This window comes from Danio rerio, chromosome 2 (genome assembly GCF_049306965.1).
Source record: "Danio rerio strain Tuebingen ecotype United States chromosome 2, GRCz12tu, whole genome shotgun sequence".
In the NCBI taxonomy this organism is placed as follows: Eukaryota; Metazoa; Chordata; class Actinopteri; order Cypriniformes; family Danionidae; genus Danio; species Danio rerio.
Window position 1 is genome coordinate 17,638,175 of NC_133177.1, and position 24,297 is coordinate 17,662,471.

The 24,297-nt window shown below is 34.8% G+C and overlaps 1 protein-coding gene across 2 annotated transcripts in view; it reads left to right on the forward strand.

Annotated features, from left to right (window-relative positions):
• abca4b (ATP-binding cassette, sub-family A (ABC1), member 4b) overlaps positions 1-21,619 on the forward strand; it is a 91,686-nt gene extending 70,067 nt beyond the window's left edge. For both annotated transcript variants that reach the window (XM_021467019.3, XM_005163328.5), the window contains 22 exons: positions 2,099-2,223; positions 2,326-2,424; positions 4,687-4,879; positions 4,976-5,070; positions 5,168-5,200; positions 6,343-6,448; positions 6,562-6,636; positions 6,759-6,928; positions 9,876-10,053; positions 10,141-10,256; positions 10,343-10,490; positions 10,652-10,775; positions 12,358-12,487; positions 12,683-12,803; positions 12,900-12,962; positions 13,063-13,169; positions 13,273-13,414; positions 16,207-16,341; positions 16,428-16,531; positions 17,351-17,443; positions 20,676-20,925; positions 21,146-21,619. In XM_021467019.3, the coding sequence (XP_021322694.1) occupies positions 2,099-2,223; positions 2,326-2,424; positions 4,687-4,879; positions 4,976-5,070; positions 5,168-5,200; positions 6,343-6,448; positions 6,562-6,636; positions 6,759-6,928; positions 9,876-10,053; positions 10,141-10,256; positions 10,343-10,490; positions 10,652-10,775; positions 12,358-12,487; positions 12,683-12,803; positions 12,900-12,962; positions 13,063-13,169; positions 13,273-13,414; positions 16,207-16,341; positions 16,428-16,531; positions 17,351-17,443; positions 20,676-20,925; positions 21,146-21,274 (2,736 nt within the window). In that variant the 3' untranslated portion in view covers positions 21,275-21,619. The remainder of the gene's footprint in view (positions 1-2,098; positions 2,224-2,325; positions 2,425-4,686; positions 4,880-4,975; positions 5,071-5,167; positions 5,201-6,342; positions 6,449-6,561; positions 6,637-6,758; positions 6,929-9,875; positions 10,054-10,140; positions 10,257-10,342; positions 10,491-10,651; positions 10,776-12,357; positions 12,488-12,682; positions 12,804-12,899; positions 12,963-13,062; positions 13,170-13,272; positions 13,415-16,206; positions 16,342-16,427; positions 16,532-17,350; positions 17,444-20,675; positions 20,926-21,145) is intronic.
• Positions 21,620-24,297: the final 2,678 nt, after the last annotated feature.

Consider the following 24,297-nt stretch of genomic DNA (forward strand, 5'->3'; position numbering starts at 1 on the left):
GGCAAGCATGGCAAGCTTCTGTTTATTTATGTATGTTCAAAACTCTGCGGCTAGAATACTTACTCATACCATACGTTCTGCTCATATAACCCCAATCTTGTACGACCTTCATTGGCTCCCAGTGGCATAATGCATTAAATTCTAAATTCTCCTCCTTGCATTTAAATCCTTAAATGGCCTAGCTCCCTCTTATCTTTGCAACATGCTTGTCCCCTACACCCCTACTCACTTATTACGTTCCGCTGACTCTGGCCTTCTTGCTGTCCCTCGGTACTGCCTCTCTTTAATTAGGGCAGATCATTTAGTGTTATTGCACCCAAATTGTATAACTCCCCACCACGTTCACTTCATTCTGTTAATAATATCTCAGAATTCAAATCTTTACTTAAAACTCACTTGTTTTCTAAATGCTTCATTACTGATCTGACAAACTGGCCACTTTATTTAACCCACTTGCACTCTGCTAATTTATCTCTTAGGTCTTGTTTTGTATTTCCAGTGTGTTTGTGTATCTAATGTTGTCTCTACTTGTTTACTGTTTCTGTCAATGTCTGCTTTTACAATCTCTTTTTGTTGCATTCTTTGTAAAGTGTCCTTGAGCTCTGGAAAGACGCTTTATAAATAAAATGTATTATTATTATTATTATTATTATTATTATTATTTGACGGCAGCATGAGAGTTGGTGCGTTTTTCAAACCTGCATCTTGCATTTTTAGACACGAATACTGAGTTGTTGCACTGCTGTGGTCTTCTTCTGCCTATAGGCCATTTTGAGGGATGTAAACAATAACAATAGTCTTAATGTATTTCCTGTTTTAGATCTTTCATTTCTAAAGCTTTGGAAAATCCAGAAAGCTCCACATGTTGATACCTTTATGAGGGAACTTCTCTAGGATGTCAATTAATGTAATTTCTACATTTATTCAGTTAATGCAGTTTGAATTTTTAGGCATTATTTGGCTGTCACTATCAACATGTTTGCACCGACACTCAGAGATGCCATGAATGCATTTACATTGGCATAAATAATTTTATGAGATGTATCAAGCAGAAAAAATTACTGTATTATGAATGAAGAAATATCAATAACACTTTAGTTTATGTCACAATTCATGCTATTAACTACTGGCTTATTACCTGCCTATTAAGATATTAACCGTTTATTATTGGTTATAAAGTATGATCTTATTCTGCATCCCTAATCCTACCCAAAACTAAAAGCCATCCTTTACCTTACTAACTATTTATCAAACAGTTAATTAGTTGTTTAAGCTAGTAGTGTTAGTTAATGGCTTGCTAATACTGTGAATTGTAACCTAAACAGTAGTGTTAACAAAATATCAAATGTTAAAATACAATAATGCTTTAAGCTATGATACCAAAACATCAACAAGGCATTAATAAAAGAGACACATATTAATTTCCTCATTGATAATTTCTTTTATAGGAAATGATTGATTGAATGATTTATTATGTAATGAAACAAGTGACTACTGTTAGTAAAGTTCATTCAATAATTGACGTTATGTTAAAAAATTCTGATTTTTACTATGATGTTTAGACACAACAATGTTTTTTTATTTTGCTTTGATTCTGACTGACATTTTAATGAAGCCAAAATTAAAGGTTGCTGGTTCAAGAAGGTTGCTGGTTCAGGTTCTGGCTGGGTTAGTTGGCATTCTGTGTGGAGTTTGCATGTTCTCCCCGTGTTGGCATGGGTTTCCAACAGGTGTTCCGGTGACCCCTACAGTCCAGGCTGTAGTGTATGTGTGTGAATGTGAGAGTGTATTTTGTGAATATGGTGTTTTCCAGTACTAGGTTGCAGCTGGAAGGGCATCCGCTATGTAAAACATATGCGGAATAAGTTGCCGATTCATTCCGCTGTGGCAACCCCTGATGAATAAAGAAAAATGAATGAATGAATCCCAATCAATGATAAAACATAAAATATCCCTCAAGTGGTTATTCATTTATGTAAATGTACAGTACTTCAACAAGAAGAAGGACATTGTTTTAAAACATTCTAGATAATAAGCTTATATTAATATTTAATATTATTATTATACATATTTTTTTCTTCTTCTTTTTTTTTAATAGATTGTTTTGCCAGCCAGTTTTGTCCTCATTGCTCTGGTCTTCACTATGATTGTGCCACCATTCGGGGAGTACCCCTGTCTGACCCTCACACCATGGATGTATGGACCACAGTTTACCTTCATCAGGTGAGAGTTGTTCTCAGACCCACACACTTTCTAATGTAGTTTGCATGTTTGTTTGTTTTTTAATTTGAGAGATGAACTGGACTCTGCTCTTGTGTATCTCAGTAATGAGCAACCGTCACATCCAAAGATGAAGCACTTCATTCAGACGCTGCTGAAGGACCCTGGCATGGGAACCCGCTGTATGGCCAATCAGCCCTTAGAGTGAGTGTTGAACTTCTTATTTCAAGTGGTTTTGATTTAAACTACACTTATGCAGCTATAATTTGTGTGATGTGTACTCCCTAAGTAGATTCTTATAGAACTAGGGATACCACAACTCTCTTCATAGAGGTTTATAATTATTTACTGCAAAGAATGGTTGTTTAATGAACATTTTAAATATCTTTAAGGTTACTTTAAATCAATGTAATGTATTGCTACTAAATGTCTTTTGAAGTAATAACACTGTAAAAAAATGCTAAAGTGTTTGTCTGGTTTCTAGTGCAACTATCTAGAGCTATCATTTAGATAGTTTAGATATACAGGGTGCACCATTTATATGGATACATCTTAATAAAATGAAAATGTTTGGTAATATTAACATCCTGTTTGTGGCACATTAGTATATAAAGGGGCTTGTAAATAACTCATGGAAGAATAAAGTTACGATAAAGCCAAGCACACCGTTGTTTTTTCTTGTGAAATTCCCGACAAGTTTATTAATGTGTATCTATGTAATTGTCCCACCCTGTAGATATAGTTTTGTTTTTAGAAATAATTAGTCAATTAAGTAGAGGTTTCATTTTAAAAAAGCTAAATAATCCACCATGTGGTAGGTAAAATAATCTTGTTTTCAGTTTGAAATAAGTGAATTATGCTTACCCCATTGGCAGATTATTTAGCTTCACTTAATGTTGTCTGAAAAATAGTTCTTGAATTTAGAGTTTTTAGGCATTTGGACTAAAAACGAAAATATTTATTTTTTTCAGTGTAATTATTTCACCAACTTTAAATGCTAAAATAAAGAAATTAAATTTTTTTTTCAGTAGCAATGCATTAAATATATTTTAAGAAACCATACATCTATTTAAAATGTTGAACAAAAAATATAAACAAATAATAAGCAATAATATAAATATAAACTATATATAATAAAAATATAAACAATAATATAAATAAAGAAACACATCACAGTTTCTGGAAAAATATTCAACCCTTATTAATATTGATTATAATAGGAGATATTAATATTGCAGCATATTTATAATTTCAGAAGGATCATGTGACATAATTTTGTGCGACAAACTATGTTGTTGTTATACAGTTAAAGGTCATGTGAAGTGCTTTGAAATGTGAATATTTGTTTGAAGTGTGACGTAAATTAAACTGAAACAGAGAAAGACAGTAGCTTTGGTTTATCACAGCTAGTGTTGCCAGATCTAGCTGACTTTTTCCAGCCAAAATATTAGATCAATATTTATTTAATTTAAATTTAATTAAATCATAAATTAACCTAGTTATTTTAACTCATAATTTTTAACTATACAGCAACCACTACCAACAGTCACAGAACCACAACATAACCGAATCATATTAGAGCATGTTTTACTTTCGAAAATGGAGGATAAATTCGACCCATTTGCCATTTTAAATTCTTTTGAACACAGTTAGGTGCTGCTTACCATTCAGACAACAGTTCTATGATTGTTCTTGCTGTCAATTGAAAAAAAAAAAAAAAAAAAAAAATATATATATATATATATATATATATATATATATATATATATATATATATATATATATATATATATATATATATATATATATATATATATATAAATTGATAAAAGTTGCATAATGTATGTGCAAACGAAGGGGAGTCAAATTTTGATGCAACTTTCCTTCACTAATTCTTGTGGGTGGACCCACACAGTTTGCGCTATGCACTGGTCACTACTAACTGAATGGATTAGGAGCACACAGTTATGTTTTGTTAAAATGGATGTTTTAAAATTGCCTAATTTTTGTCAACCGGCCAATGCCATTTTTAATCCACCCAATTAAATTCAAAGCTGCCCAATCTGGCAACACTGATAACTGCTGTGCCAGTGAGAGTGGTTGAACTCAAGCACATACTGTATAGCAATAACTATTGAAGGGGGCGAAACATGTAAGATACAATAGACACATTTGTGGGCCAAAAGATTTAGAGATTTGAGGTGATATAAAAATTAATATTGATCCATTTAGGCGGAAGTGACAATTGCAAGCTTTAAATGCTTCTTTCTTCTCAATGCGAATTTTGTCACTGTTTTGCAGCACACTATCATATAGATATCCTTAAGACTAACATACTTATCCTAACCTCTAAAAAGCTTTATTTTGATCAATATATTTCACTGGACTTTAAAATATCTTATATGTATAATACATTTAACAGTTACATTCTATTATATTATTGTATACACATGTTTGTATGTGCAGGAACATCTTTACCTGCTTAAACTCAAGCTCAGATTGGGAAGTTCCTCCAGTGTCTCCTGAGGTCAGCAACATCTTATCAAGTCCTGAATGGGATAGCAGAAACCCATCCCCATCCTGTGAATGCAGCACTGATTTGAAGCTCACTATGCTGCCAATGTGTCCTGCTGGAGCTGGAGGACTGCCACCACGCCAGGTAACAATCTGATCATTAAAGGACTGATTATCATTAAGTTATTGTTATGATGGTAGTCAGCCAGTTTATAGCGATGTTATTTGTGATGTGATGTAGAGAAAAGAGCCAACAGGGGACATTTTGCTCGACATGACAAACAGAAATATCTCTGACTACTTGGTAAAGACTTACACAAAGCTCATCAAGACCAGGTAAGCTGTTTAAAGCTATAGTGCGTGTATAGTGTGTATTTTAGTGTTATTATTCATTTCTCTTTTCATGATGATGACTTATTTTATTTGTGTGCAGCTTGAAGAGCAAATATTGGGTGAATGAGCAAAGGTAAAGTTTCTGTGATATATATATTATATATATATATATATATATATATTAATTATATAATTATATATTAATTTGTCATGCAGCATGATCTGAATTTGGATCCATTTTCACATGGAAGAAACATAATTTTTACAAATTACAGAAAAAAAAATTGGGCCATTTTGATGCTTGATTTGCTTGCATTATGTTCCAAAATAATGTTTTGTCCAATTAACTATGTTGCTAGTAGCAAAAATAAAGAAGAAATAAAAAATGATTAAATTAAATTAACTTAAAAATATATAATACAAAAATGGCAATGTTTATTGTTATATTATTACATTTATTATTATTTCCTTTTCTCCCATATCTAACACACCTTTGGTACTGAATTATTTGTATTAAAAAAAAAAAAAAAAATAGATCATATAAATTATTATTTATAAATTAATTATCATTGATTTTCTTTCATATCTAACAAACTTTTGGGGCTGAATTAGTTTGGATTAGCAAGTATATGTAATACAATTGAAAAACCATTGCAGAATAAGTGAAAATTTATGAAAAATCTTACAAAATAACTTACAATAATGGTTCAAAAATTAGTAGCCTAAATTTATATGTTAGGGAAAAATATTAAATACAAATTTAAAAAAGAGGAAAAATCAAGAAAAGTGAAAAATGTGAAAAATTTAGTAGAAATTTTTTAGGTTGTAATTTCTTTTGCAATATTTTGCATGAATTTTAATGAACAATCTTTGCATTTCTAAAGATGTTCTGTGACTAATATATTTTTTATGAATAAATCTGTTTAAAATTTAGTTCAAATGCTCCAATAAATATTACCCATATTCAATAAGAAATGGAAAAAAATATTCATTTTCAAAATGGGGTGTACTCAATTATGCTGAGCAATGTATATAGTTTTATTACACTTAGACTGAGCAATCAAGTGAAGTCAAAGTAATTTAATTAAATGTCATTCATTGCAATGAAAACAAAACTTGTAAGCATCAAAAATAGAGATGTCTTACAATACCCTAAATGAGACACATTTCATCATACAATAAATTAAATTGCATCCTAAATTATTTGTTAATAAAAAAACAGTTAAAAATGTTACAATTAGTAGATTATTTAGTGAGGCATCTTTATTTCACCAGGTATGGTGGAATCTCTGTTGGTGGAAGACTGCCGATTCTTGATGTGGACCCCGAGGAGATCCAAAACATTTTCTCTCAGCTTGGAAGAATGATGAATATCAGAGGGGTATGCAATTGTATAAACATCACATAAATGAGATTCAGATAAGAGGCATTTAATGTCTTGCTCTATGCACATAACATATGCATTGCTAACTGACTTATTTTCTTATATAATAGGGTCGCTATTCAAAGTCAGCCATGGATGAATTAGAAACTTTCCTGCACTACATGGAGAGCGAGTACAATGTTAAGGTATGTTATGTCACCTATTTACAAATCTCTCAAACTTTAGCCACATTAAAAAATGTCTCTGAATAGATACTCTCTAAATAAAGCCAATATTGTGGTGACTTTATTGTACTTCCTTGTCGCAGGTGTGGTATAATAACAAAGGCTGGCATGCCATGGCCTCCTTCCTGAACGTAGCAAACAATGCCATTCTCCGTGCATATCTGCCACCTCATGCCAACCCATCAGACTACGGAATTACTGCCATCAATCATCCTCTCAACCTCACCAAAGAGCAGCTCTCAGAGGTCACTGTGTGAGTGTCACTTTCTAATGTATTATTGGTCTAGCAGGACTATACTACTCAGATATAGTCGAACACTAAATTCACATGTAAATAGGGTCCAGCACGTTTTGTTATTCTCTTCACTAAACCAGTAAACAAGAGGTTTTATACTTTAACCCAATCTTAAAGGTGCAGTATGTAGGATTGTCACCTTGTGGTTGGACTAGGTATTGAAGTCCAAATTCAAAACATTGGAGCTTTTTTTTTTCACATAGCCCCTCCTGCAATGACTTGACGTAAATGCATGTTGCCAGATTGACCATACCAACAGGAGCAAGCATGCCTGATAATCAGGCCTTACACTGTAAGCTGCTCAGCTAATGTTGTAATAGTTATATTATTTGCTAATTAAAAACCGCCTCATGTGGATATTTGAAACTCTGAAACTGCATCTTTTAGCCGTGCACACAGATATTATGAAATAAAATACGCTGTGTTTTTTACCAAGGCAACCTGGGCTGCTAAAATATAACTGGGTAAACTGGCAGTAGATGAAGTTACATAGACCGAAACAAAGGCTGACATTCTGACAGAACATATTTGGAAAAAAAAATACTTTAACATAAAGTATGATAAACAAGCAAGGTTATTATAGTTAATGAAATTGAACGAAAAAAAAAAAAACTAAAACTAAAATGTACAATAATTGTCGTTAAGTGAAATAAAAATAAAAATGAGGGTTAAAAAAAATAGAACTAACTGAAACTGTATTATGTACATACAAAACTAACTAAAACTAACTAAAATTATAGCAAAAACCTGCTTCGTTTTCGTATTTGTGAATATTTTATACATAATCTTTTATTTTTAGCCTTTTAGAAGTAAATATAATTCGCGCTGCAAGTGTTTGACCCTTTCACACCTCAAGAGTAGTCCTGCTGCAATTGGCCAGATCAAGCCAGCTCTCCTCCAGTCATCCTCGCTGTTGTACCCACGACAAAAACAACGAGTGGACTTGACAGCAGCATGGTGACAGCATTAAATACAGACACTTTAAACTATTACTTTAACACATTTGTGCCCAATAATGGGTTTTATTTCTGTATCGCGAAGGTGAACAAACCTTTTTAACCGGATCTTCTAGGTGAACCGGTTGAACTAGTTCACCAAATCGAACTGAATTATTTGAAACAATTTGCATCTCCAGTAAGCACTTATCCACAAACTATTTATTTTAAACAAGCCTAATAGAGGATGGGTAGATGGTTGTGGTAGATGATAGTGTTCATGTGTCCTCTGAATACAGGTTTTAAAAAATGCATGACTGAGTTTTTATTAAACAATATTTATTCTGTTGATTTTGAATCTTGCACCTAACAAATATCCTTGTTTAAGAAAAAAAAACTCATTTAAAAAAAAAAAAAAGTTTTTTTTCAAAATTTGAAAACAAAAAGTCAAAACTAAATATAAACTTAAACTAATGAAAAATCCAATACTATTATAACCCTGTTAATAATTATGGTAACTTAGCATGCTTTTACAGTATCTACATGGTATTTTAATGCTTAAAAGGAGTCAAAAACTTACATGCAGTATGTAAGTTTGACACCCAGAGGTTGAACTAGGTATTGCATTCCTAGATTAAAACGCACCCAAGCACTGATTGCCAGATTAATGACAATGATTTTATGTTATAGAAGAGCAAAATCTTACATAAAGCTTAAATATAAGGTAATTTGGCCACTTAGCCTTAATCCTATACAGATTCCTTCAGGCTGGCTCGCCAAAAATGTGTTAGGGTGCTTTTACACCTACACTTTTGTTTCTGAACCTGTCTTGTTTGCCCAGTTAGCACGGTTTGTTTGGCAAATGTGAAAACACCAATCGCTCTAGGATCCGTGCCAAATCAATCGCTCCGAGATCGCTTGAATGAGTGGGTCTCAGCTAGATTGAAATGAACTCTGGAGTAAATCGATTGCAGTGGGAAACCGAGCGCGGTGATATCACTGTGTTTTATGTATATGTAATAGGCATACGGCTATATGAAGAGAGAATTATGGGTAGGGCGGGAAGTTTCGCGAGTCTCCGGATGCCCGCAAACGAATGATAATCTCCCGGAAATCTCGTGTCTCCCTCCCGGTCCTCAAATAGGCTACCTCGCGCACCCTTCTCACCCCTCCCCGCCGCATCTCTCCTCACTCTTCAGACACGTCGCGCGCAACTTGTCAAACACCACCAAACTACCACCTCTCCTGACAGCTGAGCTGGACTCAACAAAATAAACCTTAACACTCTGACCAATGTGAGGAGAGTTTACTCGCGCGTGACTTGTTTTAGCTCTTTTGGTCCGATTAGAAACTTTGCAGAGTGAAAGTGAACTGCACCAAGAGCAAAGAGCAACAATGTAACTTTTGTAATCTCTGTTTCGGATCAACTGAATCGATTCACAGGTGTGAAAGCACCCTTAGATTTCCACTACATATTTCTCTTTATATTTTATTGTATAACTGAAGGCAATTTTTAGTAGCTATTATTTCACTCAGTGTCACAAAATCCTTAAAAAATTATGTTTAACACGTTAAACACTAGAACTACCAAGGTGGTCATAGTCCTAATTTGATAACTTTGTTGAAATAAAACTCACATCTCTATAATACCCTGACATTTTATAAATTCTAACATTGTTATTTCATCAAAATTTCAAAATACAACAGAACTATGCGTTTTTCTACCTTCAATTACGTAAATGTAGCATGCATTTCAGTGTCTAGTACTTTTCCCTGTGACTTTGAATATGTGTGCCTCTGTTGCCTGTCAACTTCCTGCTAACGTAAACAACTTTCTGATAAACATAACTTTGCTTCAGGTACAGTATGTTGTTTAAAACCGCGTATTCAGTGCTGCATGTGTGGGTTGAAAAAGAAAAAGTGTAAAGTCCTATTTTTATTTAGCTAATTTCTGCTTTGTTGTTTGACAGTCTCACCACATCAGTGGATGCAGTGGTGGCCATCTGCGTCATATTTGCCATGTCCTTCATCCCAGCCAGCTTCGTCCTCTACCTCATTCAGGAACGAGTCACCAAGGCCAAACATCTGCAGTTTGTCAGTGGAGTCAGTCCTTTGGTCTACTGGTTTGCCAACTTTTTCTGGGATATGGTGAGATTTCTCAATTCTGTCAATTTTTTTATGCTTTTGGATAATTGCATGAGTGCTCATGTGTCTGCTCTGTGTTTCGGTCGCAAGTTGAACTACTCGGTCAGCACAGCAATGGTTGTGGCCATTTTTGTGGGATTTGATAAGAAGTGCTATACATCACCCACCAATCTACCAGCGCTGATCGCTCTGCTTTGTCTCTATGGGTAAATCAGCAGATTATGTACTATAGATTGATTTAAAGAAACTTTGTTAAGCACAACAGTGATATCCTTCAATGTTGTCTGTGCAGGTGGTCAGTGACACCCATGATGTACCCGCTATCCTACATGTTCAATGTCCCCAGTACGGCATACGTGTCCCTCTCATGCATCAACCTATTCATCGGTATCAACAGTAGCGCCATCACCTTCATCTTAGAGCTATTTGAGAACAACAGGGTAACATTTACATTTGGTTTTCATATCAAATTATACTTTAGTCTAAATGATGCTTTACAAAAAAAAAATAAAAGTTTGCATTAAAAATACATGTTTACACATGATCCTTATTTAAAGTAATTGCTTTTGTATTTTTTTTATTACCTTCACAAACCCTTCAGTCTCTGCTGATGTTTAATGAGGTGTTGAAGAAGGTGTTACTGGTGTTTCCTCACTTCTGTCTTGGCCGAGGTCTCATTGATATGGCCATGAACCAGGCTGTGACTGACGTTTATGCTCGATTTGGTAAGCTTTTAACAATACCAAAAAACATTAGATCATTTGTTGTTTAAAATCCATGGCCTTGATTGCTAGTCATTTTAATGTAATTTCTAACAGTAATCAGGCATGTCTTTTGAAAATTAAGCTTGTACATAAACAAAAAGATATATGTATACATAAATATTCAAATATTTAAAGTTTTTGGTCCCACTTTATATTAAGTGGCCTTAACTAATATGTACTTACATAGGAATTAATCGCTTGTTACAATGTACTTATTGTGTATATACATGTATTTACTGTGTACTTATGCTTGATTAAATACATGTATGTAGTTACATCTGTAATTAACTTTTGTAATTACATTTGTAAAAACACTGTTGACCATCCCTTACACCTTAACCCACCCTTAAACCTACCCATGCCACTAAACCTGTCCATAACCCAACCTCTATCCCAACTCAAAAGCACCACAAGTGTTCTCAAATACTTTATAAACACAGTAAGTACATTGTATTTATTTTCTGATGTAAGTACATAGTAATTAAGGACACTTAATATGAAGTGGGACCAAGTTTTTTTTGAAAAACAAAGGCCTTCCATGATTAAATCTAGACAAGTAGGTTTTTAAATGAATATTTTTGCCAGGAAAATTATGAGACGTACAACACCAGAATTACTTTCAGTCTCTTGTATGTGCAAACATTAGTGTTAAATTGCTGGGTGCAGTTTACCTAACAGTGTAGTACACCTAAACAAAAAAATTCTGTCATCATTTAGTTAAGCTCAACCTGTCCCAGACCTTTTTGAGTTATTTTTTTTCTGTTAACCAAAAAAAATTTTTAAATGCTGAACATCTTCCCTAGAATTTATTTTTCCCACTATGGAAGTAAATGGTTACAGGTTTCTAACATTTTTAAAAGTAGCTTTTTTGTGTTCAACGGGAAAGGGAAATTCATAAAGGTATGAAACAATTTGAGGGAGACTAAAAGGTGAGTAAATTTTTATTTGAGCCATCCCTTTAAACCATAGGTCTCAAACTTGGAGCAAATCAGTGCAGATCTGCAGCCCTTCAGGAGGTGAGTTTGAGACCTATGATTTAAAGAGATAGTTCACCCAAAAATGAAAACTAGCTCATCATTTAGTTTCCTTCATGTAGTTTTAAACATATTTGAGGTTCTGTCTTCTGTTGAGCACAAAAGAAAATACTTTAAAGAAAAAGTATTTTGCTGATACCTATCGACCTCCACAATGAAATCTACGGAAGTCAATGGGAACATGCTACCAGCATTTTTTAAAATATCTTTTTATTTTTAACATAAGACAAATATGCAAATATGTTTGGAACAAGTAAAAGATGAGTAAACGATGGCAGTATTTTCCTTTTTGTTGAACTATCCATTTAACAACCATCAGTAATGCTAATAGCAATGCTTTTTGAATTCTTCATGAAGAACCTTTTATACTGAACAAAATTGTAACACTTAGCAAAGATTGCTAATATGCATTTATCATGTAGTATCTCAAATGTCATAAGATGTGAGCCAGAACTGCCACTACTGCTCCTTTAAAAGGGATCCTAATTGCTTGATGCCTTTTGTCACAGGAGAGGAGTTTTCCATGGATCCGTTCAGATGGAACTTTGTGGGGAAGAATCTCTTCTGTATGGCTGTGGAGGGTTTTGTCTATTTCATTTTTAACCTCCTCATCCAGTACAAATTTTTCCTTCATCACTGGTGAGAGCAAAATAACATTATTTACATCCACTGAGATTCTTTTTAATATTCATTTACAGACATTTAATCTAGAACTACAAAAGAATTCTTAAAAGAAAATGGGATCTGTTTAATATTAATTTACTTTTTGCTCACTTTAGCTTTGAGAACAAAAACGGAACATGATTAGTAATGAGTTTTTTTGTGTGTATGTAGGATATCAGACTATGGGATGAGCCTAGGTACAGATGAAGATGATGATGTAGCTCAGGAGAGAGAGCGCATTTACAAAGGGGGGAATAAAAATGACATCCTTCTAATCCGAGACTTGTCAAAAGTAAGTGATCAGATGCATTTACATAAAAAGAGATTATATTTTGTAATCAACGTCAATGGCTTTGATAAAGCATTATTGCCATGCTCTTTATCTTAGACCTACAGGCGCAGAAAACGACCAGCAGTGGACAAAATCTGTGTAGGAGTTCCAGCGGGGGAGGTATTACCAAAAAGCCTTATTTGTAAACTCTACTTCTGAACTTCCAATTGATATAAACAACTGAAAAACAATGTTGTCAACATTTGCTTTTGTTTCGTAGTGCTTTGGGCTTCTTGGTGTAAATGGTGCAGGTAAAACCACAACTTTCAAAATGCTGACTGGAGACACAGATGTGACATCAGGAGAGTTGTCTGTAGCAGGATACAGGTAACACAAACTACACAGAGTTACAGCTTATGTTTAAAGTAAAAAACTTTAGATATATATGCATTAGCTGCACATGCTAATCATAAACTATTCTTTTCTACAGCATTCTTTCCAACATCCTGGATGTGCACCAGAACATGGGCTATTGTCCTCAGTTTGATGCCATAGATGAGTTGCTGACGGGTAGGGAACACCTGTACCTTTATGCTCGCCTTCGTGGGATCCCTGAGTCTGAGATTAGCAGAGTAAGAGTTTCAACCCTTCAGTAACTTCATTTACATCTTATGCCTTTGCATCTCTAAACCCCCACTCTTAAATTATGTTCCTCTTCAAATCTGTGACATCACCCTGGCTTTGTTTCCATCCAAAAATGTCAATTAGATTTAGGCACAAAACTGGAAATATCTCAAATATCATTCGCAAATAAAGAATCGTTTTGATAAAAAAAAAATAAATCATGACTTCCTGAAAAATTGGTGCCAAAAGATGAAAACACTTTATTTTGATGGTCCATTTGAGTATTAGCAGACTGTCTGCTTAATATCAGTTGATACTGCTCCTTCAACAGACATTTAAGTGAAGTTTATTTGAAGAACTAATTTTTAGAGGAGCACGCGCTTATGATTGATAGCAGCTGGTCCACATTAGCTTACACTGATTTACCAATCAGACGACTGCTTAACCACTATAAATAACCAGAGCATCTTACCTCAGCCATCTTCATCTTGGAGAATCCCCCCTTCCACCCCTACTCCTCCAAATTTTTTGTCAGGGCAGCACGGAGGCCTAATGGATAGCATCATTGCCACACAGCAAGAATCAAGCTCAGACACTACCTGTTGGAATTTCTGTGCGGAGTTTGCATGTTCTCCCTGTGTTTTCACCGGGCTCTCCCGTTTCCTCCCACAGACCAAAAACATGTAATGTAAGTAAACTGATAAATCTAAATTGACAGCATAGACACTCCATAGCATTTATTATTTACTTTCAACATCATCAAGCAGGGGGAGTTCTCGAGACCTACCTGGACTCCCCTCTCATGCTGCAATGGGGGGGAGCCCCGTGCTCGAGGATCTCACGAGCTCTCTCCCGGGACAGCATGCCAAACACGCTTCATAATCAATCATCAGCTAAGAGCGCACTCTTGAACTGACTATTAGAAACTTTGCAAGTACATGTCAACTAACCCTAACCCCAACCTAACACGCTACTTATAATCTAATGAGAATTAGTTGGCATGTACATGCAGTGTAACTTAAATTCAACAAATGGACCATCAAAATAAACTGTGATGCAAAAAAAAAAAAAGAAAGAAATTTGCTGTGGTAGGAGAAGCTAGTGCTTTTTAATTATTTTTTAAAATAAATTACTCACACCTCAAAATACAAAGACAAAAAGCAATAAATGAGCAGTGGCTTTTGGAGAAGTGAGACCATTCTTAGGCTATAATTCCAAACCACTTTGCTGACGGACTTTGGCTAAGAGATTTTAGAGTGACCAAAACAACATTTCAGATGTTGTGCTATGTGGTCTGTCCGTTGGTTTTTCATTAATGTTGTCCCATCGAGCTCATTTTTAGCATTTCGAGCGCATTTCTTTTTTGATGTGCATGCTGGAATTTATTTGGTAAGTGTTCCTATTGTAGTTTATGTGCAGTTTTTTTGATGGAATAAAAAGTTTAGTCTACTCAATTGTGTGCATAAGTTGTATGGCATTTTCAGCCTGATTTCACAAGAAAATTTAACTATTTTGTTGAGTCATACGAAAATGTACCATTTTAAAAAGGAAGTTTGGCACCCAACACTGTCCCTAAACACAATCATCACATCATTGGGGGATAGGCAAATCGTACTAATTTGTACGAATGAGATTGTATGAATTCATACGAATTAGCAGGGCCAGACTATTTCTATTACTATTACTATTTTTGCTATTTCTGCAGAGAATTTTGATAAAAATCTGCGAATTTCTGTGGAACTATTTTGGAAGTATCATGACTAAAACCTTAATTAATGAAATAAAAATTAATACCTTTTTAACTTTTATATAATGTTTAAATTGCAAATCTAATTAGATTCACTTTATTTGGTTAACAAAGCAAGTCTCTCATATCATATATCTAGTAAAAGACAAAAAATATTACTGTACAAACTGCACTGTACATAAATCAGATGAACATTTTCATATTAGTCAGTAATATTTATGTAATTAAATAAAAAACTAAACTAATTTAGATTTACACATTTACTCAAATAAATAAACAGAATTAATGATTAATCTGCGGAATTCTGCGTGCAGATTCCGTATGGGCTTACGAATTAGCCACTAAATCAAAAAGGTACAAATTGCCGTGAATTTGTGTTGGCATTTCCATTACGCACATTCTTATGTTATATTCTAAAATGCACATAAAACTAGATGGACGAAAACCTAGCTAAAGATTTAAACAAACCTTAAAACATTATGTATGAGTTTCTTAACATTGGCTTTCATTTGTTGTCTTGTATATGTACAGTATAATGATTTTAAAATGATTAGGTACAGTAAGATGATGCGAAAATAGCAGAGTCTTCTGTTGACTTTTGTTGTTTGCTCATTGATCAGATTGATATGCTTCACCAACACAATCTCATGGTGAATATTTTATGGTAGATTACTAACTGATTCCTAATTATGAGTCTCATGTATAAGTTTTCTTACAATCTGTTGACGCCTCAGACAGTGACAGTTAAGTTTAGAAGTAGACCTTCATGCTTTCTGTAATTAAACCTTTTTACATGAATGAGACAATACTAATATGAATTAGACAACAACTTGCATAAACACGAAACAGTGAGATTTCACCTCAAGATGACTGTGTAGTCTTAGCAGCAGGCTGATGCCAGTTCAACAAGTTCAATCAGCCAATGTCAATGTGCAATGAGCAATGTGTTCTTGTTGCATGTCTGGTCTTTTGTTTACTTCAGTAATCTGCAGTCTTTTTAAAACTATAATTCTCAAACAATGCTGTCTCATTAATTACGTATGTTTTGTGCAGGTGGCAGAGTGGGGCATTCAGAAGCTGGGTCTTTCTGAATATGCAGGAAACTGTGCTGGTACCTACAGCGGGGGCAACAAAAGGAAGCTGTCTACTGCTATAGCGATGATTGGATGTCCTCCTCTGGTGCTCCTGGTATGTTTTTTTTTTCCCTAAACATTCCCGTGGTCATGGCGCTAAACAAAATCACTGCTGTAATTGAACCCTGTTCATATTTGCAGGATGAGCCCACAACAGGAATGGACCCTCATTCCCGTCGCTTCCTGTGGACTGCCATTCTGAGCATCATCCGGGATGGGAGGGCGGTCGTTTTGACCTCTCACAGGCAAGAATACTTACATTAATGCAAAACTGGAGAGAGTTTGTAAATGAAAACTTAATTACTAAATTCAATTTGCAGTAACATAAACAATAACTAAATATAAAGATAACATAAACAGAAACTCAAACTGAAATGGTGAAAAATCCTGTCAAATCTGCATATTAAATGCTATGATTTCAATTCAATTCATCTTTATTTGAATAGCGCTTTTACAATGTAGATTGTGTCAAAGCAGCTTCATATAGAAGATTATAGTAAATTGAAATGGTGTCAGTCCAGTTTTCAGAGTTTACAGTAAGTTCAGTTTAGTTCAATTTAGTGTATTTTGATTTTCACTGCCAATAGTCCAAACACTGAAGAGCAAATCTATCGATGTCCTGAACAATGCAAGCCAGTGGTGACAGTGGCGAGGAACAAACTTTACCAACTGGCGAAAGTGAGGAAGAAAAAAACTTGAGAGAAACCAGGCTCAGTTGGGCACGACCATTTCTCCTATGGCCAAATGTCTTGTGCAGCAGAGCTGCAGTCAATAACATGTAACATGTATGACAAGTAGTCAATAACATGAAAAATGTATACAATATTCAATAGGGAGCCATTGCAATGATAAAAGAACTGGAGTAATATGATCATATTTCTTTGTTCTAGAAAGTACTCTAACAGCTGCATTTTGAACTAGCTAAAGTCGCATCGCTTATACTTGTCTTCATTTACACCTGCTTAAAAGATGCTAATAATGTTTTGTTGTTATTTTTTTTAATAAAATGCACTATTATTTTTGCACATTATTATTATTATGATTGGTGTGTTTTGCATTTACAGTATGGAAGAGTGTGAAGCTCTCTGTACTCGCTTGGCCATCATGGTCAATGGGACATTTAAGTGTCTGGGCACAATACAGCATCTGAAATACAAGTGAGTATATTTCCCTTTTATGTCAAAGTTATGTCAAAATACAGAACAAATGGTTGTTGATTCACTCAGGATTATGTGAGGGTTTATTCAATTTCTAAATAAAAGAAGGTCTGCGATAAACAAAACTTGATGATAATTTACATTTTAGTCTACAACATAAAAAAGAAACAAAAATAATAATAAAAAAGAATTTTATTTACAGATTTTATTTACTTATATATATATATATATATATATATATATATATATATATATATATATATATATATATATATTATTTTTGGCATAATATATATATTATGAAGAGTTCAGATGCACTTCCACAAAAAATGAGATAATGACATTAAGGGAATGCTTTAGGCACGTAGTACATGTTCATCAAATAGATTTGCTTCAAAACTTCTACGTCCCAGGGTCAGCTCATTCAAAAATAACAGTTGCCACTTGCCTGTGACAACAAAAGCAGCTATATCCAGAGAACCAATCAAAATGCGTGAATGCGGAAAAGAAAACACAATGTGCAGCTGGAAGTGTAGCATGCATTCTTAATGCTTTTTTTTTGCGTAGTGACTCTACATTGAATGAGTCTAATTTACTATACATTAAACTGCAACTACATTTCACGAAAGACAGAATTAGGATGCCGTTCTTTTATCCCACGTGGATGCTGTGAGGATAAACAAAGGACCAAGACCAAGTATGGTGAGAATGAATGTATGATAGCTTTTAAAATTGTCTGAGAGACATCCCCTTTTTGCCCAGTAGACCTAGCTTGTGTTTTATTTGCTAATTTAAGCTATATTTAAAAGATAAATAGAACGTATAAAATTATACATTATTTATATCACTTCATAATACCTATGCATCTGATAAGCTTTTTATATTAATGGACAATGCACAGATACTGATGTTTCATAATGTTTTACACTACATTATTTGAAAATAACTAGCTTAGTTTACAATGTTTACATTGCTCTACATACATTAAATCTAAATCCCAAGTATCAGAAATGACAACAGATTCTTAAGATTTAATTAATGTCAGCTATAATGATATTGATTAATGCACTTGACAGATTTCATTCATTTCCCTTCTGCTGTTTCCCTGGTTTATTACAGCGGAATGAACCGCCACTTAGTTGACAGATGTATTTTTAATTTTAGTTGGTTGTGTAATGTGTTTTATGTTTGGTAAAATAATTTATAATCACATCTTTAGTGATGTTCAACAAATACACTGTCTTGTCCTTATAGGTGGATTTAGAGGTTTTTGCAAAAACAGCAGAAGTGGATTTAGCTGGTTTTGATGCAAAAGAAAATCTACCTTGTTTAAAACCAAAGAATTTTTTAAAGTTACATTTTAAAAAAAAAGTTGTTTTATTTACTAGCTCATAACCTTATATTACATATAAAATGAAACTTCTAAACCTAATCAAAAAGCCTGATAGAAATTGCTCATTTACAAGAAAAGAGGTCAGATGGATTTACAGGGTTTTGCATCTGAACTCTTCATATATACTTTATGTATTTATGTATATATATATATATATATATATATATATATATATTAGTGGTGGGCCGTTATCAGCGTAATGTGGGACTTTTATCACGCAATAAAAAAATATTGCCGTTAATCTTTTGTCAAAGGTGGGTTGGGAGCTGGGTCTATTCCACTAAAGCTATGATGACTTTCACCTTGATATTTTAGCGCGGATGTATACCTGACTGGTGAGCAGTTCGGCAGTTTCACTTTAACTCATGAACATTTCATTTATGCCTTTTTGACAAACTGGGGTATTAGACGCAAATAAGGAGTAAGGACTGACGCACGCCAAATGAAATGAAAAAAGAAACTTCTGCATTTTGTGGTGTGTGTGTGTGTGTGTGTGTGTGTGTGTGTGTGTGTGTGTGTGTGTGTGTGTGTGTATCTGCGGTCGTTTACTGACAGCCACTTGTGTGGAGCGCTTGTCGGAAAATGCCAAAAAGTCCTACATGAGGGTAATAGTTTGATTGAGGTGTTTACATCAATAATGGCACTAATATCTGCATACTCCACGTCTAAATTCCATTTCTGTTTAGTTCAGTTATGACTTTAGTCAGATTAAGGTGATCAAAAATCGCTGTTTGGAGCTTATGTAGGCCTACATTTCAAAATTCATGTTTAACTGAATAAACAGTTAGTAAACACAAGTACATCTTATTGAACATAATTTATTTTCATCACCAATTATCATAGTAGAACAGTTTCTCAAGCAGTTTGTGATGCATTTTGGAAACAAGAGATGACCCTCTGGTCTAATGTGCCACCTGGCTTGAAAAACTCGTTCTCAAAGACGTATTGTTTGGGTAGCACACATATTCTGAATGCCTTCAGCAGAATTCAAATGAGCTATTTTAATCTAGATTATTCTAGATTCATTCCAAGATTAATCTAGATTATATATATATATATATATATATATATATATATATATATATATATATATATATATATATATATATATATATATATATATATATATATATATATATATATATATATATATATATATATAATTGTCCATCATTAAAGGCACAGCATGTCATTTCTGACACCATGAATGAAAGTTGTGGTCTTCATTACATCCAATGGGACTCCTGCAGAAATGGTGTTTATTGGTCAAAGTATTCATCACAACTTGTTATCATAGTAGTATGAAGCAGAGTGAGCCCAAAGCCATCAAAGTGAAATGATACCACTAAAGTAATTGCAGACAAGAGAACAACACAATGCACAGAAACTTTTAAGCCAGAGTTCCCCATTTCTGATTCATCCGGTTATGACATAGGGAAGAAGCAGTGCTGTTTTATCATATAATAGTACATTTTAAGCTTCTGTTTTAATGCTGCTCTGTGCAGTCTGATAAAATACACAACATATTAAAGCGTCTTCTGTGTTTTTATTTTCTGCTTTCTATAAAAACCAAACTGGAAATCAAGACATTAGCATGGCAACGCAGTCCATCTCACTAGTTACAGTAAATTACTAAATTTGAACATTCTATAAAACATTTAGTATAATATAACTACTCAAGTCAGCAGAATATATAACACTGCTCTCATGTTCTCTGGTCAATTTTTAAATATTGTGCCTTTAAAATCTCACATTTCAAACATGATATTTAAAAGAACTTTTAGCAATGAAGTTGTCAACAAAACAAGTGCATTCTTAATTATTCTTGTAAATAAACAGGTTTGGAGGAGGCTATGTAGTGACAATGAAGATCAAAGCCGCAAAACCAGGCCTTTCTCCAGACCTGGTCCCGGCAGAGTCCTTCATGGACAGCAGTTTCCCAGGATGCATCCAGCGAGAGAAACACTACAACACGTTACAGTATGAAATCGCAGCTGCCTCGCTAGCACGGGTCTTCCAGCTAGTGTTGACCAACAAAGAAAGACTGAACATAGAGGATTACTCTGTGTCGCAGACTACATTAGACCAGGTAACCTCACCAGCATGAGCAAACTTAAAGTTTTTTAGCATTTTCATTTCACTGCATACAAGAAGAATCGCTTGGTGATGTAAAATTGACATGCCCTGCTTAAGGGACCTTCCATTTGAAATGAGTTATTGGTTGAAATTCCAGTGCTGAGATTGGATTCGATTTGCTCAGGAGATGTTGCTGACAGGCCTAACAGCTCATGTGTTTCAATGTCTTACAGGTGTTTGTGAATTTTGCCAAGCAGCAGTCAGGAGAAGACGACACCGCCCCATCACATCTCAGACAGTCAGGGCCCAAACGAGAAAAAAAGGTCTCGCCGCTACAAAGAGTCGCAACAAAAAACAGATGAAATGACCTTCATAAGGACTATGATACAATCACTCATGGCTGAGCGTACATTACATCATGTTATGAAGTTTTCTAAAGCCTTTTTGTATGTGTATTTCAACACAAAACTAACTGCATCTATTTGAAGCTTTTTTTATTATACATTGTTACATTTTTGAACATCTGCCATCAGTTTATAGCACTGAGCCAAAGGTCAGTCTCCACCCACTTTAGCACTGATGAATTGACAAATTGAAATCGAAATAGATGTACAGAAATCTAGGATTTCTTTTTTTTTTTGCACGCAACACTAGCTTTTTAGGCTTCCTTACAATTCAATAAAAACATATCTTTATACAATTATAAATATTGGTTTTGCAGTTGTTCTTTGTTGTACACATTTTTCGAACAATGAATCTGCTTTAGTCATGCTTGTGTTATCATAATAATTCATCTAGGTGTGTTTGTGCTATCAACGGATAAGCCAAAACACTGATGCACGAGTTCTGAAGTGGTCATCAGGAGCCGGAGATTTCCCTGGGGGGGCGCTCATAAATTGGGCCGGTGTAATGCAGTTTCACACCGGACATGGAAAGCTCTAGTCCGTTTTTAATCACACAGACCTAACAGCAAAGTCAGTTTGCAAGCAATGTATGTTCAATCCCATCGCTGTTTGTAATAGGCTATTTTCCAGATTCTAAGGGCCCTATCACACACACCCATCATACATCACCATACCTCCAACCTTAATTTTACCATTTTCTGCTACATTGTTTAAATAGAAAATTCATTTGCGATACTTTGTGGACTTGTGTTTTTCGGTCAAGAAAAGAGGTGTTAATACGCATTGTTAGTGCGTTGCTGTTTTGAGGAACTAAAATAGACTGCGCAATAGACCAGCTGAGAGGAGGTCTAAAGTCCAGCTTTCTCACTTAAAGTCTCACTTACACATTGCTTAAAACACACAGGATGCACAGCAATACACACATATCTTTACAAATTAAAAAGAATTAAAGGAATAAAATATTACAAAAATGATTAATTTCTACATAAATATAAAAATCACTACCTTCATGCCTTCTTTATCCATGAAAGAGAGAAAAAGAATGTAAAGGTAAAGGCTGATTAAAGGAGGTTTGTTCTTTATCCTCTTGCTGCAGATGTTGTTGAACTGTGTTTTGCAAGTGAAGCATTCGGTTTTTCCACTTACAAAGTCTGCCATGTAAATAGGAAATGCACCGTGGCGCGACGCAACTGACTCTTAAAGACAATGGGAGATGAGACTCTGGTTGGTTTATTCCCAAAACACAACTATAACTCATTAAGAAAATAATCTCAACCCTATTAGACCATGCGCCCTGACGCAAAGCGGATTTTTCCGTCCATAAAAAAGCAAATGTGGATTCGGACACACCCTTAAAGCTTTTGCACCCTGTGCTGTAGATTTTGTCCCTAGATCATAAAAATAAAGCACTAAAAAAACAAGCCACTCGAATCCCTCTGTGTTACAATATTACGGGACTAATACTGCAATTGTAGAGTTTACAGTATGCATTAAAGGGCCATGAAACCCCCTCATTTCAGCAGGGTGTTTTCACACCTCTACTTTGGACAAAGTCAGAAAAGTGGGCGTGTCCAGCTCTGCTTAGGGGGGAGTGTCGAAGGAACTAAAGTGGGAGGGTGTGGGAGTGTCTATTTGGGCACGCGCGAGTTTCAGAGTCAAAATATACACATACACACACACACACACACACACACAGACAGGAGAAAGTGATGGTGTTTAACCTACATGGACATCTGTAGTCGAATTATTAGCGAAATTATTAAATGGTGGACTTTAACTGCAGTTTGGCTCTTTCATTCAAGGAATTCATTCATGCCCCTCGCGACAAACGAGATATTTGATTCGAGGAACTGCTCTAAGCGTGTATTTTTCATGCAATTTTTGATACCGCATGGCAAATGAGAGAAAAAAAAAAACCCTCCGCATTTCCCGGAAACTTAGATGCACACGGCAGGTAGTCACAGAAAGCCACGTGTGTTATTCCGGTCACAAAATGCGGCGAAAACCCTACACGAGGTTAAAGTTTGGCTGTGGTGCTAACATGTTTACACTCGGTGCAATAGTTAATTTAGTTCGATACGAACAAACTGAATAAACAAAGAGCACTGGTCGCTGAATCCGGATCTCAGCGCTTGCAGATGAGAACAGCTCTCAGGTAAACAATAATCCTCCTTAGACACGTAAGTTATTGTTGTCGAGCGTCGCGTACACTGTTAATCCACACGTGACTCCAGCTGAGATCTCACAATACCCTTCTCTCTTACAGAGAGAAAATGAAAACGAAACTTAACTGCAGCAAACAATAAAAGCAACACTTCACGCTTGTTTTGCCAACACAACATGGTGTGTCTGCCATCTAAACACTGTGGCAGTAATGAATATTAATGAAGTTGCACAATAGAGCGCGCTGATTGGTTTGAACCAAGCCTTACTCATGCATTAATGCATCACACTGTAAGACGTAATAAGACTCACTCTGGCACAGATGCCCAGTCTGCACGCTGGAATACAACGCTATTATGTCATGAGCGTGACGCAGCTTCAAAAATTCGTTTCAAATCGGAAGTATGAATTTGCTTGAAAAAACGCAAAAACAACCAATGTACACTTTTTAGTGAAATATAGGTGTCCTAATAGTGTTTTTAGCAGTGTGGGACACATATACGACTGTCAACAGCTCAAAAAATGTGTTTTGGTGTTTCGTGACCCTTTAAAAGAGTGGCTTGCTCGTGTACATTTGTTAAAAGCACACATTCTCTCGCACTTATGACAGAAAGCATGAACCCATAATTCTAACAAATAAAGCATGCTAGATGTTCAACTGTTACATTTTTATCGGTTCAATTTTTCTTTGTTTTTATCTGTCAGCATGATGGAAGTTTTTGTTATTTTGTCACATGTAACCTTTTTTAATGAGCAAACATTTTTTTGCAAGGCATTAAGGTAGGCTCAGACCCTTTCAAAAGTAAAAAAAGTTATCA